Raw genomic sequence first — 13,834 nt, forward strand, 5'->3', positions numbered from 1 at the left:
GCACTTACCCTGTTTACATCTGGCTAATTTTTGGCATGTTTATAGGTAAATGGCTTGACCGTAGGGCAGACCTGTCGGTCTTACTCAAAGCCTTCGACGAGGGCTAAAAAGTGACCGCGAGTGAAATTCTCTTTATATGAGCTCTATTACGAAAAAAAATTTCCTCCGACGACCCCCCTTGATATTTTGTGAGGTGGTAGGAGAACGCCTTGGGGTGTCACAAAAAACTCGCCATGTCCGGGAAAAATCGGGAAATGGGTCAAAACTGACCAGTCGTATTTCCCTATATAATCTTTGTATTTTATGGGGAAAACAGAGGGTCATTTCAAAACGGATTTTATGGCACTTACTCTCTTTACATGTGGCTCAGTTTTGGCATGCTTATAGGTAAATGGCTTGACCTTTAGGGAAAACTGTCGGTTACACTCAAAGCACTCGACGAGGGCTAAAAAGTGACCGCGAGTGAAATTCTCTTTATATGAGCTATATTACGAAAAAAAATTTCCTCCGACGACCCCCCTTGATATTTTGTGAGGTGGTAGAAGAACACCTAGGGGTGTCACAAAAAACTCGGCATATCTGGGAAAACTTCGTAAAGCGGTCAAAACTGACCAGTTGTATTTCCCTATATAATCTTTGTATTTTATGGGAAAAACAGAGGGTCATTTCAACGCAGACTTTAGGGTACTTAAGCTCAGTATATCTGGCTATTTTTTTGCATGCTCCTAGGTCAATGGGTTGACCTTTAGGGAAAACTGTCGGTTACACTCAAAGCCCTCGACGAGGGCTAAAAAGTGACCGCGAGTGAAATTCTCTTTATATGAGCTCTATTACGAAAAAAAAATTCCTCCGACGACCCCCCTTGAAATTTTCTGAGGTGGTAGGAGAACACCTTGGGGTGTCACAAAAAACTCGGCATATCTGGGAAAACTTCGTAAAGCGGTCAAAACTGACCAGTTGTATTTCCCTATATAATCTTTGTATTTTATGGGAAAAACAGAGGGTCATTTCAACGCAGACTTTAGGGTACTTAAGCTCAGTATATCTGGCTAATTTTTTGCATGCTCCTAGGTCAATGGCTTGACCTTTAGGGAAAACTGTCGGTTACACTCAAAGCCCTCGACGAGGGCTAAAATGTGACCGCGAGTGAAATTCTCTTTATATGAGCTCTATTACGAAAAAAAATTTCCTCCGACGACCCCCCTTGATATTTTGTGAGGTGGTAGAAGAACACCTAGGGGTGTCACAAAAAACTCGGCATATCTGGGAAAACTTCGTAAAGCGGTCAAAACTGACCAGTTGTATTTCCCTATATAATCTTTGTATTTTATGGGAAAAACAGAGGGTCATTTCAACGCAGACTTTAGGGTACTTAAGCTCAGTATATCTGGCTATTTTTTTGCATGCTCCTAGGTCAACGGGTTGACCTTTAGGGAAAACTGTCGGTTTCACTCAAAGCCCTCGACGAGGGCTAAAAAGTGACCGCGAGTGAAATTCTCTTTATATGAGCTCTATTACGAAAAAAAAATTCCTCCGACGACCCCCCTTGAAATTTTCTGAGGTGGTAGGAGAACACCTTGGGGTGTCACAAAAAACTCGGCATATCTGGGAAAACTTCGTAAAGCGGTCAAAACTGACCAGTTGTATTTCCCTATATAATCTTTGTATTTTATGGGAAAAACAGAGGGTCATTTCAACGCAGACTTTAGGGTACTTAAGCTCAGTATATCTGGCTAATTTTTTGCATGCTCCTAGGTCAATGGCTTGACCTTTAGGGAAAACTGTCGGTTACACTCAAAGCCCTCGACGAGGGCTAAAAAGTGACCGCGAGTGAAATTCTCTTTATATGAGCTCTATTACGAAAAAAAATTTCCTCCGACGACCCCCCTTGATATTTTGTGAGGTGGTAGAAGAACACCTAGGGGTGTCACAAAAAACTCGGCATATCTGGGAAAACTTCGTAAAGCGGTCAAAACTGACCAGTTGTATTTCCCTATATAATCTATGTATTTTATGGGAAAAACAGGGAAATTTTAACACAATTTTTAGGTTACTTAATGTCTGTACATCATGCTAAGTTTTTGCATACACTAATATAGATGACTAGGCCGTATGGAAAAACTGTTGGTCAGACTCAAAGCCCTCGACGAGGGCTAAAAGATGATCTTGAGTGAAATTCTCCTTATATGAGATATATATATATATATATAAATTGACGAACGATCCCCTTAATATTATGTGACGTCGTAGACCGACCATGGAGGGTAACAAAAAACTTTATTCCCGTCGGAAACAGCCATTATAGTCGTTAAATATGTTCATATAACGTAATTTCTTATATAAGCAAACAATATAAGTAAACAATGACATACGTCATACGTTCAGTTTTCAAGGGAGGTAACGTTTTTGAAATTATTTTTTTTTCAAATAATTGTATACTATTTTAAACAGAAACAGAAAATGACGAAGTATAGCATTTGTTTTAGTACAAAATTGAGTTGTTAATTAAGTTAAGTAACCTAATTAAATAAATTAATTAATTTCAAAAGGCAGTGTAATATAAACTATGAGATATACTGTTCATGAAACCTGTGTAGTTCTAATTCCATTTTAGTTATACATTGCGTACTTTCCAGATATTGTCTTGGAACGGAATGTAAATGACGAACAAAAACATTATTTTCTAAAATTAGCATTACTGTTTAAATTAAACCTATTAAAGCACTCCACACCCAATCCATCGCTAAATAATTAACTATTCAAATTCTCAAATGTTTTTTAAAAACCTAAGCGAAGCTAGGCAGTATGCCTAGTCTATATATATAAAGCAAAGTGGTCGGGTGCCCGATAGGGCACTTCCCGGCGCCGCAGGCGCGTCAAATTTGGCACGAAGGTGCCTTATGGCGATAGAACACGAGGGCCGGTGACGGTTCGGCAAAAAGTCTACGGAGAGGGGGTCAAAACTGACCTCGACTGACCGGCGCCCTATATGGGATATATTACGAAAAAAAAATTCCTCCGACGACCCCCCTTGAAATTTTGTGAGGTGGTAGGAGAACACCTTGGGGTGTCACAAAAAACTCGGCATATCTGGGAAAACTTCGTAAAGGGGTCAAAACTGACCAGTTGTATTTCCCTATATAATCTTTGTATTTTATGGGAAAAACAGAGGGTCATTTCAACGCAGATTTTAGGATACTTAAGCTCAGTATATCTGGCTAATTTTTTGCATGCTCCTAGGTCAATGGCTTGACCTTTAGGGAAAATTGTCGGTTACACTCAAAGCCCTCGACGAGGGCTAAAAAGTGACCGCGAGTGAAATTCTCTTTATATGAGCTCTATTACGAAAAAAAATTTCCTCCGACGACCCCCCTTGATATTTTGTGAGGTGGTAGGAGAACGCCTTGGGGTGTCACAAAAAACTCGCCATGTCCGGGAAAAATCGGGAAATGGGTCAAAACTGACCAGTCGTATTTCCCTATATAATCTTTGTATTTTATGGGGAAAACAGAGGGTCATTTCAAAACGGATTTTCTGGCACTTACCCTCTATACATCTGGCTCAGTTTTGGCATGCTTATAGGTAAATGGCTTGACCTTTAGGGAAAACTGTCGGTTACACTCAAAGCCCTCGACGAGGGCTAAAAAGTGACAGCGAGTGAAATTCTCTTTATATGAGCTCTATTACGAAAAAAAATTTCCTCCGACGACCCCCCTTGAAATTTTTTGAGGTGGTAGGAGAACACCTTGGGGTGTCACAAAAAACTCGGCATATCTGGGAAAACTTCGTAAAGGGGTCAAAACTGACCAGTTGTATTTCCCTATATAATCTTTGTATTTTATGGGAAAAACAGAGGGTCATTTCAACGCAGACTTTAGGATACTTAAGCTCAGTATATCTGGCTATTTTTTTGCATGCTCCTATGTCAATGGCTTGACCTTTAGGGAAAACTGTCGGTTACACTCAAAGCCCTCGACGAGGGCTAAAAAGTGACCGCGAGTGAAATTCTCTTTATATGAGCTCTATTACGAAAAAAAATTTCCTCCGACAACCCCCCTTGAAATTTTGTGAGGTGGTAGGAGAACACCTTGGGGTGTCACAAAAAACTCGGTATATCTGGGAAAACTTCGTAAAGGGGTCAAAACTGACCAGTTGTATTTCCCTATATAATCTTTGTATTTTATGGGAAAAACAGAGGGTCATTTCAACGCAGACTTTAGGATACTTAAGCTCAGTATATCTGGCTAATTTTTTGCATGCTCCTAGGTCAATGGCTTGACCTTTAGGGAAAACTGTCGGTTACACTCAAAGCCCTCGACGAGGGCTAAAAAGTGACCGCGAGTGAAATTCTCTTTATATGAGCTCTATTACAAAAAAAAATTCCTCCGACGACCCCTCTTGATATTTTGTGAGGTGGTAGGAGAACGCCTTGGGGTGTCACAAAAAACTCGCCATGTCCGGGAAAAATCGGGAAATGGGTCAAAACAGACCAGTCGTATTTCCCTATATAATCTTTGTATTTTATGGGAAAAACAGAGGGTCATTTCAAAACGGATTTTAGGGCACTTACCCTCTTTACATCTGGCTAATTTTTTGCATGCTCCTAGGTCAATGGCTTGACCTTTAGGGAAAACTGTCGGTTTGACTCAAAGCCCTCGACGAGGGCTAAAAAGTGACCGCGAGTGAAATTCTCTTTATATGAGCTCTATTACGAAAAAAAATTTCCTCCGACGACCCCCCTTGATATTTTGTGAGGTGGTAGAAGAACACCTAGGGGTGTCACAAAAAACTCGGAATATCTGGGAAAACTTTGTAAAAGGGCCAAAACTGACCAGTTGTATTTCACTATATAATCTTTGTATTTTATGGGAAAAACAGGGAATTTTCAACATAAGTTTTAGGTTACTTAACCTCTGTACATCATGCTAATGTTTTGCATACACTTCTATAGATGACTAGGCCGTATGGAAAAACTGTTGGTCAGACTCAAAGCCCTCGACCAGGGCTAAAAGATGACCGCGAGGGAAATTCTCCTTATATGAGATAATATATAAATAAATTGACGAACGATCATTAATATTATTTGAGGTCGTAGACCGACCCTGGAGGGTAACAAAAAAACGTTATTCCCGTCGGAAAAAGCCATTGTAGTCGTCAACTATGTTCATATATCATATTTTCTTATATAAGCATAGTAACTGTTTAAAAAACAAGTTAATTAAAAAGTCTAGTGACAATTTTAGCGCAATTTCCTTATGTTATCTAAAAATAGCTCTGTCGTAGCGTAAATCAAGAGCAGGGTTAGTAAAACCATTGGTTAAAATACATGTTTTATTTACAATAGAGTTACATGACTAAAAAACATTGCGCGCCTAGCTACTGAACGTGATGACGAAGCCATAGAACGTGATGGTGCAGCTATTGAACGTGATGACGCGTGTGGTGTGGTTGGAAAAAATGCCTACTAATTCGGTCCAAATTTTAATTAATTCAAAAAAATTTTTGTGACCGAACGAAAGGATATTTTTGAAAACTTTCATCGGCAATATTGTTCTAAATTATGGCAGGAATCGATTGGTACATGTTTCAAGTCGCTACGTGGTCTGGTTGCCGAGATATGGGCTAAAAACTGCTTTTTTTCGAGGTTTTTTGGCTTTTCCGGGAAATCCATGAAAGAAACCCGGAATTTTTATAGCCTATGTTCATCCTCGTAACTTGCTTAACATAATTGCTTTTGGAACTAGTCATCGATATTGCTTCGTTGAGGAGGAGATACGACTTAAACCTGCGGACACACATCCATCCATTCATACATTCATACATCCAGAAATGACGGGTTAATAAACGCAATTCTCCAGAATGGAAATTGCGCTAAAAAATGTAAACAAAGTCATACGTCATTTGGTCCATTTTCAAGGGAGGTAACTTTTTAAAATAATTATTTTTCAAATAATTGTTCACTTTTTAAAACAAAAACAGAAAACGACAAAGTATAGTATTTGTTTTAGAAAAAGATAAGTTGTTAATTAAGCTATATATATTAATTAAATAAAAAAAATTATTTTAAAAGTCAATGTAATATAAATTATGAGATATACTGTTCATGGAACCTCTGTATTTCTAATTCCATTTTATTTATAAATTGTGTACTTTTAATGTTTTCACTGCAAGCGGATGTGAAACAACATACATCTTCTCTTAACTTAGCATTACAGTTTAAATTTAAGCACTCCATACCTCATCCATCACCAAATAATTGGTATTCCAATTATCAAATGTTTTTGAAAACCTAAGCGAAGCTAGGCAGTATGCCTAGTATATATATATATATATATATATATATATATATATATATATATATATATATATATATATATATATATATATATATATATATATATATATATATATATATATATATATATATTGAAGTAAATCTCCCTTGCAAGAAGCCAACTACAGAGGAGATTATCAAGGCCATCTCCCTCACAAAGTGTGGGAAGGTAGCTGGAATTGACAACCTCCTCAGCAGAGACCTTAAAAGCAGACCAGGGAGCATTAGTACAAGTGTTACACTGTTAAACCCACTCTTTGAGAGGATATGGGAGAAGGAGGAAATACCAACTGACTGGAAGGAAGGCCATCTGATAGAGCTTCCCTAGAAAGGTGACCTGAGTAACTGTAACAACTTCAGGGAAATCACATTCCTGTCAGTACCTTGGAAAGTTTTTAATAGGGTCCTCTTGAATAGGATGAGGAATGTCAATGATCCAGAACAAAGAGACAAGCTAGCATGATTCCAACAGAATAGATTCTGTACAAATCAGATGGCAACACTCATACATTAATTTCATCGATTATGAAAAAGCTTTCAACAATGTGGACCATGACACCCTCTGGAAGATCCACTATGGCATTCCAATGAAAAGTGTGAACCTTTTTAAAAACCCATCTGCTGTTGGTTGAGGAGCGCAAGGTTGTTTGCAAAGTTCTATTTGTCAAGTTGTTTCCACAAAAACTACTGGATTCCATTCCTATGTTCTCTGTCTTCATTCTCCAGTTGATGGTAAGATGAAAGAAGAGTGGTGACAGCAGGCACCCATTACAGACTCAGAATCGCACCTGAAAACTATTTGTAAGTTGTCCTCCATGGGCAACTCTACAGGATATGCCCGCGTGTTTTTTATGAGGTTGATAATTTTTCATTGGAAAGCTGTAGCACTGCCACAGTCAAATCACATCTTACAACTACCATACTCCAACCTTTAGAACCAGCAATCGATACAAGTTTAGAAGAGATTATAATTAACATATATATAAATTAGTGTTTCCATTACATGCTTATTAAAAGATAATTATTATCTGATGATATACAGTGTATTGGTAATAATTTATTTCGTAAAAATAATTCTGGTGTTTTTCATTACCTTATCGCTGATCATGTATCATACAGCGTGTTTAAATGTCAAATTCATGCTATGTTTAGATTACACAATGCATTCTGAAGTTTTAAATTTTTTATTTGTAATGGTATTCAATCATAATAAATACTACCACACTGCACACATTCAATGATTTATCTGATTTTATTATTATTATTATTATCATCATATTTTAATTTTTAAAATAAAAAACTAATGTGCAGTAAAAGAAAATGAATACAGAAAAGAAAAATATATCATGACAGAAGTTTGCAGTTAAGCTTTTGAGAGAATACCACGAGGATATAATCAAGAATTGCTATTGTTCTGAATATAAGTATAATATTTTTGTGTATGCAAAAACTAATAAGATACAGAGAAGCTAAAATATCATATGGTATTCATAATCAGATATGATATTTATTACAATATTTTATGCTTTAACACTTAAGCAAACATAAATATACCACATTTATTAAAAAATAAGCACACACAAATAACCAGTACAGTATAGTTTAGTCACATCAACCATGTAAGACAATAATTCATTCAAACACGCCAAAATTTAATTTTTAAAATCATATTTGTATAAGACAAGGGAAACTACTCCAGATCATCATTATTTTTTTTTTACAAAAAATTATAAATTTAGTAATAAAATTTGTAAACTGTAAATTACACAAACGAATGGAATAAAGTTAATCATAACTAAAATGCTAAGATTTGTATAGTTCTAAAAGAAATTTATTTGCCTCCTTTAGCAAAGCAGCCATATCTGGATACTTTACAAGGGTGCAAGCTTCATCCAAATGCAGCCATTTAAAGTCTTGATGTTCACTCGATAATCTAACTGGATCGTTTGGATTGCACAATTCTGATAGCCAGTATACTACACGCTTAGGTTTACCATTTACATTATAAACTAAATTTCTCTCAAATTCTGTTAATATTTTTAATTGTTCTTTTTTAAATCCAGATTCTTCCTCTGTCTCACGAATTGCTGTTTCAAACTCTGTTTCTCCAGGGTCTACGTGTCCTTAAAATAAAAATATAAAATCATACATTAAAATTAATGGTTAAAAATATATTGATTGCAGTGTATATACTTAATACTAACTATAATAAGATAAGACTAAGAGAAACGCAGTGATAACTATATATATATATATATATATATATATATATATATATATATATATATATAGGCCCTATATATACATTATATTAAATTATATACACACAATTTTTATTGAATAATTTTTGGAATGTGACATAGCATATATTTTTCTATTTCTAAACTTAAAATGGTGATGAAGTTCAGTTAGGTGTTAATTATATAATTAAGATCTGGTGTAGTGAAGGCTCAACTGATTTTTTAAAAATTGTACAATTATTTGGATCATCATCATATTGGCCTATCCATTATGATTATGTGTCAGTGTCGCTATTTTTATTTTTTATATGATTTTCACTTGGATCTGTTATTTTTTCAGGTTTGTTTGTAGACCGATTGGGTATTCACTTTTGATTTTTTCTTTCATTTAGACTAGATCTAGATTAGTACAATAATTAATAATTAGTAGTATAGTAGTAGTAGGCCTAATATAAATTTGGCATTATTTGGCCAACCTAACTTTTTGTTACGAGCTTCGAGACTAGATTTCTAGGTCTACCTTTTGGGGGTGTCCAATGATTTTCTCCATATGAAGTTTGAAGCAAAAGATATTCAAGTTTATTATGTAATCGTCTAAAAATCAGCAGACCAGCAGCCACTAAATTAGAAGTTGCCATTTTCTATTAAAATCTTGTCAGTCACACTAGTCTCTAGATCCAGATATCAGATAGATCTAGATCTATAATATCCACTTTTTATCTTTTATTAGATCTAATATTTGTCAATGTTTACACCCTGTTTCCTTATCATAAAACTAATGCGCTTGAATTGCGCTTTTTCCACAAAGCTATGACTTACACGTATTGCCAGAGTGGGCTTCATAATGAACACATTTTAATATAAGAAATTAAATTTAAAACAAACATTACCGACTCAGTGTAAATTAAACCGACTACATTTAAAACATTATTAATTATTGTTATGAAAATAATGTTCTATTTTTCCACTGTTTTAATTTTTGAGAGTAGCCATTATGTGGAACACGAATTTATCTTTCACAATATGCTTTCAATGCAATCAATGGCAGAGGCGACCCGGGGACAAACTTTTCGATTTGCACCCCCCCCCCCCTCGAGATTTCGATTTGCACCCCCCCCCTCAAACTTTCGATTTGCAACCCCCCCCCCCCCTCGAGATTTCGATTTGCACCCCCCCCCCTCCTCAAACTTTCGATTTCCCCTTCAAGTTCAACCTTTCAATTTATTTTTCCAACCCATTTTCGCGCCCCTAAGGTCGGCGCCCGGGGACATATGTCCCCCCCGCCCCCCCCCCCCCTCGTTACGCTTCTGATCAATGGCACTACAAATATAAATAAGAAAAGAAGCAGTTTTCTTTAGTCACAGTAAAATAAATTAACGCTTCCTAGATAAACATTATTATGAGTCGACCAGGCGGAAGGTCATAGCCCTACAAACAACTAGACTAACGCGCAAAGAAAACAATAGCAAATTAATCCAAAAAGATCTTAAGAAAAATTTTCCTTCTTCTGTGAAACGTTGAAGCCAGCGCGCTGACCAGTCTTTAAAACGACAAAAGCAAAAAACCAGAATGTCTGCCTTGAATATCTCAATCCAATATGGATCAGGCAAATGCACCCAAGTTGCGATGGAAGATCAATTTTTCTCGACCTTTGTGAACCCCGCTGGATTGGATCAGAGTTTCTTCCAGGCATCTCTTCGGTGTGTGTGTGGGGGGGGGGGTAGACCTGAATGCTATTGCCAATTATCTTTTTGGTAATTATCAATTAGATTATGAGAAGAACGGTCACGAATAAAACTGCTGGAATTCATAAGACCCTCACCAAGCAGTTTGGGGACTTCGATTTGGCAGATAACATCAGCCTCCTCTCAGATCGATATCATCATTCATAATCCAAGATAGGCCAAATCTCCCTCTCTCTCTCCCTCTCTTTCTCCCTCCCCCTCCCCCTGGCTTAATGATGAAAACAGATGATGAGAGTTAAAAACAAAAAAGAACTCCCAATATCAATAAGATACGAATAGACTATTTCGAATGTAGATCGCTCCACATATCTAGTGTAGTGATGGGGCAGTAAATGATACGAATAGAAATACGAATAGACCAGGGGTCGGCAACCTGCGGCTCTTTTGATGTCGAGGTGCGGCTCTTCAGCTCTACGCACAAATACTAATATTTTTTTTAACTCATAAAAGTATTAGTCTGCAACACTCCGTTCTGAACGCTATAATAATAAATATAAACAATAAATACGCGCTACTCTGTTAGAATATTTAGTTACTCAATTTTTCAATTGATTTCCTTGTTTTCTAAAACTGAGTTATTTTTATTGTAAACAATGCCTGTGCTTGGATAATATTTATCGGGGCGCCGGTTAGCCTACACTACAACCCAGCTATCCATGGGCGTGCTGTATGAAAACCTTGAGTGTGAGGACCTGTCATGTGATGATGTGAGGACCTGTCGTGTGTTGCTGTGAGGGTGAGGACCTGTCGTGTGTTGCTGTGAGGGTGAGGACCTGTCGTGTGATGCTGTGAGGGTGAGGACCTGTCGTGTGATGCTGTGAGGGTGAGGACCTGTCGTGTGTTGCTGTGAGGGTGAGGACCTGTCGTGTGATGCTGTGAGGGTGAGGACCTGTCGTGTGATGCTGTGAGGGTGAGGACCTGTCGTGTGATGCTGTGAGGGTGAGGACCTGTCGTGTGATGCTGTGAGGGTGAGGACCTGTCGTGTGATGCTGTGAGGGTGAGGACCTGTCGTGTGATGCTGTGAGGGTGAGGACCTGTCGTGTGATGCTGTGAGGGTGAGGACCTGTCGTGTGATGCTGTGAGGACCTGTCGTGTGATGCTGTGAGGGTGAGGACCTGTCGTGTGATGCCGTGAGGACCTGTCGTGTGATGCTGTGAGGGTGAGGACCTGTCGTGTGATGCTGTGAGGGTGAGGACCTGTCGTGTGATGCTGTGAGGACCTGTCGTGTGATGCTGTGAGGGTGAGGACCTGTCGTGTGATGCCGTGAGGACCTGTCGTGTGATGCTGTGAGGGTGAGGACCTGTCGTGTGATGCTGTGAGGGTGAGGACCTGTCGTGTGATGCTGTGAGGACCTGTCGTGTGATGCCGTGAGGACCTGTCGTGTGATACTGTGATGGTGAGGACCTGTCGCGTGATGCTGTGAGGGTGAGGACCTGTCGTGTGATGCCGTGAGGACCTGTCGTGTGATGCTGTGAGGACCTGAGGACCTGTCGCGTGATGATGTGAGGACCTGTCGCATGATGCTGTGAGGGTGAGGACCTGTCGTGTGATGCTGTGAGGGTGAGGACCTGTCGTGTGATGCTGTGAGGGTGAGGACCTGTCGTGTGATGCTGTGAGGACCTGTCGTGTGATGCTGTGAGGGTGAGGACCTGTCGTGTGATGCCGTGAGGGTGAGCACCTGTCGTGTGATGCTGTGAGGACCTGTCGTGTGATGCTGTGAGGACCTGTCGTGTGATGCTGTGAGGACCTGTCGTGTGATGCTGTGAGGACCTGTCGAGTGATGCTGTGAGGACCTGTCGAGTGATGCTGTGAGGACCTGTCATGTGATGCTGTGAGGACCTGTCGAGTGATGCTGTGAGGGTGATGACCTGTCATGTGATGTTGGATACTGATTACTATGGCTATGTTTTGCCCATCATTTTTTTCTTATTTAACAACCTGAACTTCTCCGTGAGAGGGTGGGGTGGGGGTGGGTGGAGACATTGAACAAGCGCCCCCCCCCATCCCAAATAGTAAAAATATATAGTTTATGACTTTATGTCGTCTATATAATTGAAGCAGGAGGCAGTACCACTACTCCTCCCATTTCTGAATGAACCCCTGTTTTAGGCCTTCTTTTATTGGTCTTTAACAGCCGCCATGGGATCTTTATTATTGCAGTTGATATCAGGTGAGTGTATTCCATATTAAAATATAATCAGAAATTTATATTTAGTCGTAGCCTACATAGCAAGATGGTTAGCATAGCATACAGTACATTTAGAAAATGAATTGCTCCTTTTTTAGCCAAACATTTTTGCGATAAACGATAATAAAGAAGCTTTAAATAAAAATGTGATGGACACAAACAACACAAATAATGCGAAACGATACATTTTTTTTTTACTAATAAGCGCAACCTTCTTTATAACGGAGATCCTTCTTCCAGACCAAATTAAAGTTTTCTGTAATAGTCGTTTCTAACGTAGATTTTATTTTTTACAAAGCTGCCCCCCCCCCCCCCCCCCCCCACCCCCGCGAACTTCTCACAAGCAGATCATTAACCCGACAGCTTCCCTGGCGAAGTTGTGACGTAACACATATTTTGTATTTTTTTTTTTTTTGGAAAACAAAATTTTGATTTTTCTATTTACTTTCTCGTATATACGTAGTATAGAGAAAGTATTGTAATCGTGCAAAAAAAAAATCGAGATTTTTACAGATCTCGACGTTTTACACCTCACTGATACGGAAAAACATAATTTTGCAATCTTGTCCGTATGTCTGTGTGTGTGTGTGTCTGTCTGTGTGTGTGTCTGTCCGTGTGTAAACACGATAACTTGAGTACCGTTACAGCTAGGTTGATGAAATTTCATATATAAGTATTTTATCAAAATCGTAGATCCGTATCAACTTTTGAGCGATTTCCGATAACCGGAAGTGGTACTTTTCCTACTTTGAATTTTTTAAAAGCATATAACTTGAGTACTATTTCAGATAGATAAATGAAATTTCACATGTAAGTAAAAGATCTAATCCTCTACCTTCTGTTAAATTTTGAGTAATTTCCGTTGACTGGAAGTAGTAATTTACGCTACTTCCGATTTCTCAAAAAACTAATGTAAATTTTAAAAGTACTAATAATATTGCGCACTATTATGCGCTTTTTTATTGGGCGTTCACTTGGTGTGCAATTAATTTGTCTACGAGATTTTATTCTATTTTTAAAACTTTAAGTATTTAAAATGGATTAAAAATCATGTCTATAGCCGGAGTTCCCATCCCCTGTTATTTTATATAAGAATATTCGAGAAAGTTTAGGGGAGATCACTCCCGGTTTATTTTACTGTAGTATTTTTGTTAGGGAGTGTATTGAGTATACTGAGAGGGGTCAGTGGCGAAGCGAAATGGGGGGGGGGGGGGGGGGGGGCGGTGCGGACCGCACCGGGTGACACCATTTAGGGGGTGACACCAAGGCAAAAAATAGCAAAATATATTGAGAAAAATGACAATTCCACTTAATTAAGTGATTAATT

General features: G+C 38.4%; 2 protein-coding genes across 2 annotated transcripts; both read right to left on the reverse strand.

Moving 5' to 3' along the window:
- Positions 1–7,499: 7,499 nt before the first annotated feature.
- On the reverse strand, positions 7,500–9,312 carry LOC131952752 (bis(5'-nucleosyl)-tetraphosphatase [asymmetrical]). Its single transcript, XM_059315575.1, has 2 exons — positions 9,095–9,312; positions 7,500–8,457 (listed from the first exon to the last, which is right to left on the reverse strand). The coding sequence occupies exons 1-2, from the start codon at positions 9,210–9,212 to the stop codon at positions 8,138–8,140; spliced, it is 438 nt and encodes a 145-aa protein (XP_059171558.1). The 5' UTR covers positions 9,213–9,312; the 3' UTR covers positions 7,500–8,137.
- Positions 9,313–11,014: 1,702 nt separating this feature from the next.
- On the reverse strand, positions 11,015–12,142 carry LOC131952768 (mucin-12-like). The gene has a single exon (XM_059315591.1). The coding sequence runs from the start codon at positions 12,140–12,142 to the stop codon at positions 11,015–11,017; it is 1,128 nt and encodes a 375-aa protein (XP_059171574.1).
- Positions 12,143–13,834: the final 1,692 nt, after the last annotated feature.

The sequence above is a fragment of the Physella acuta genome, unplaced genomic scaffold, assembly GCF_028476545.2.
Source record: "Physella acuta isolate Inbredline_101_S28 unplaced genomic scaffold, ASM2847654v3 ptg000890l, whole genome shotgun sequence".
Taxonomy (NCBI): domain Eukaryota; kingdom Metazoa; phylum Mollusca; class Gastropoda; family Physidae; genus Physella; species Physella acuta.

Coding starts and splice junctions, on each gene's coding strand:
- LOC131952752 (XM_059315575.1), bottom strand. CDS start 9,212: ATGGCAACTTCTAATTTAGTGGCTGCTGGTCTGCTGATTTTTAGACGA. Junction 8,458..9,094: donor TCATTGGACACCCCCAAAAG/GTAGACCTAGAA, acceptor TTTTATTTTAAG/GACACGTAGACCCTGGAGAA.
- LOC131952768 (XM_059315591.1), bottom strand. CDS start 12,142: ATGACAGGTCCTCACAGCATCACTCGACAGGTCCTCACAGCATCACTC.